Source organism: Morone saxatilis, unplaced genomic scaffold, assembly GCF_004916995.1.
Source record: "Morone saxatilis isolate NCDOM2014 unplaced genomic scaffold, NCSU_SB_2.0 Contig10, whole genome shotgun sequence".
Lineage (NCBI taxonomy): Eukaryota > Metazoa > Chordata > Actinopteri > Moronidae > Morone > Morone saxatilis.
Window position 1 is genome coordinate 1416708 of NW_023339652.1, and position 2960 is coordinate 1419667.

The 2960-nt window shown below is 41.0% G+C and overlaps 1 protein-coding gene across 1 annotated transcript in view; it reads left to right on the top strand.

Annotated features, from left to right (window-relative positions):
- The first annotated feature begins 1613 nt into the window (after positions 1 to 1613).
- The window catches only part of LOC118342056 (UPF0606 protein KIAA1549-like), a 12542-nt gene continuing 11195 nt past the window's right edge, over positions 1614 to 2960 (top strand). The window contains 1 exon segment of the mRNA XM_035680482.1: positions 1614 to 1810. Coding sequence (XP_035536375.1) covers positions 1663 to 1810 — 148 coding nt within the window. The 5' untranslated portion in view covers positions 1614 to 1662.

Consider the following 2960-nt stretch of genomic DNA (forward strand, 5'->3'; position numbering starts at 1 on the left):
TGTGTGTGTGTGTGTGAGCGCGTGCAGACAGGAAACAAGCTGTCCTTTGAATCTTCGATCCGCACGCGGTACCGGGTTGGACTGGTACCGAGACCCGACGGTGCCACTTTCATCTGCCGGGTCCGGGACCAGCAGGGACGGGTCCGGGTTCAGACCGCGGGACGGTGTCTGGTTGAGGTGAAGAAGACTGCGGACGGACAGGAGGAAGGTCTGGATCCGCAGGGAGCGCGCATGCAGGGAGCGCGCCGCGTGGCTGCGGGAGAGGCGTGACGCGCCCGAACCGCATCTCCAGGATGGCAGGTAGGTCCGGGTCTCTGACTGGGGATAAAACGGACCCTGTAGGGGACTGGCACGGCTCGGCTCGGCTTCCTCTCAGTGACAACCTCGCGTTTCAATGATCCGGGTTAATGAAGCGGTGCGGGTCTGATCCGCATCCGCAGGCTCCAGCTGCGGCTCTCTAAAGCCGGCCCACATACAGGAGGGGAGGATCCGGATCAGACTGGGTTTATTATGAGGATCGTGGTCGTTAAACCGGCTCCGGTAATTGGGGCACGGACGTGGTGCGGGTTTATCCCGGGTTGGGGGCTGAGGAGCGGGGCGGGAGCAGCTGGAGAGGCCGGGAGATGTGAGACAGGCCGGGGATGTTATCTGTCCGATAATGGGGTCAGTGTGTGTGCGAGAACCGAGCCGAGCCGAGCCGAGCCAGCAGAGCGGTGAGCGGCCTGAAAACTGTCCTGAACCGGGTCCCGAGTCCGGACATTACTATCAGAACCGACAGTGCAGCCAGGAACCAATCAGGATTATTGATTAATTACATGATTTTTTTTCACCCACAGGGCCGTTTCTAGCTTCTTCAGGGGCCTCAAGTAAAAGGATGTTCGGGGCCCAATTCTGTGTTTTTATTTAATGTAATAATATTGTTTTTAGTTTTTTAAATGGAGTTTGGAATGTGTGACATCTTCTAAATCATCCTATAATGTAAACACTCATATTTTAATATGTGGAGTATTTCACCTTTAATTAAAGTAATTAAACTGATAACTCTAAATATGATCAGAAGCAACATTTATTCAGATGGTTTAACTGATTTTAATCTGAACATGTGAAATTAAGGTATAATTACAGATTAATTAGTGTTACAGAACAATAGTAATTATTAATAGTTGTAGTTAGTAACAGATATTCTGTTTGCAGCGTAATACCAGACTCCATTGGCAAATCTCGCAATTTAATGTTTTCAGTTGTGGCAGTAAGAATTTCCAACTGAAGGAATAATATTATTGATATTTAACAAATTCAAAACTTCCATTCTTTAATTCGACCGACATCAAATACTTGTGATTATAAAGTGAGTGTATTAAATTCACAGATTATTACTGGATGTTACGTGAGCAGTGTTAACACTTAACATGAAAGAATGTTTTAAATTGTCGTTTTCTTTAAAGGAGTCTGGAGTGTGTGTGGCTAAATCTGAACTTCTACATGTACATTTTCTGTCTGTCTGTCCAGTTGAAGTAAAATGTGTCAGAATACAGAAGTTAGTATCACGCTGGCTCATACAGATACTTAAGCCAACACGATTGATTGGACTGGTCGTTCAAGTCCTCCTGACGGGCCCTTGGCTGTCTGTACTGGGATCAGACCGGCGGCCCTTTGAGGACGATGGACCCTGCGATCCCGCCGGGCCCTGGCTCCAGGACCAGGACCAGGATGGACCCCAGAACCTCAGCGTGCAGACGCGTACTCGGTGTGAGCCTGCTGGTGGCCGGCACACTGGTTTCCATGGTAACATCGAGCTCACCTGCTGCAGGTGAGTGTTTGTGATTCCACTGATTTAAAGGTCCTGGTCCTGGTCCTGGTTGGTCCACATCAGCCAGTCTGAAAGAGGTGTCTGTCCGGCAGGAAGGCTCTAATGAAAGACTCTCTCCAGGTGCATTATGGGAAACGTAGGATCTAAAAGTAATCTATATTTCTGCTGCTCAGATTTAATCTGTTACAACAACGAAACACTGACTGAGACTGTATTTAAGATTATATATAATAATAATATATATAATAAATAGTATTAAAATGTATCTATATATATTGAATAATATAAAGTATTACATATATAGTAGTAGTTTATATTATTTATACATATTGTTTATTGCATGTAATATTATATACACTGTACTTAAGAATATATATAATAATATATAATAAATAATATAAAGTACTACAAATATAGTTATAGTTTGATTTTATTTCTGAATATTATTTATATTATTTATTGTACATATTATTATATGTTTTATATATATTACAGAATAAATATATACATATAGTGTATAGGCTATATGTTTAATTCAGGCAGTAATCTATAGAACTTAAACTGTACTCTGATGTTGTAAATGAAAGTATTTATTAACTACAGATATATTAATAGTTATTGTTTCACTAGGAGAAAATGTATTTATTTGTATTTATTTAACCCTAATTTAACCAGGTTAAACCCACAGACGCAAACAATAAATCGCAAAACAGTAATAATACAAATCTTAAAAAAAATTAAAACAACAAGTCATATATTGCATAATGTTAAAACTAATAAAAAAGCAAAATGAAACACCAACCATCCATTTATTCTTCATATACTGGAAGTTAACACTGACAGTGTCATCTTATATAACGTAAAATAAACATATATACTCTAATAATAACAACTGCTGCTGATTCTTATCGCTTGGGGGAACCCCTGACATCTGATTGGCCACCCCATTATCTTCTTCCTGGTATCATATGAAACTAGATGAGCTAACACAAGTAGCTTGTCAGGAAGGCGAATGCTCCAGAGTTAGGCTAAACTTTCATGGCTAAGAGATCTTTTGAACTCTGACCTCAAGATATCTGAATAAAAATGTGTTCTATGGGAACCATGTATGTGGTATAAATGTGTTATTTTAGTGTATTTGAATATTTCT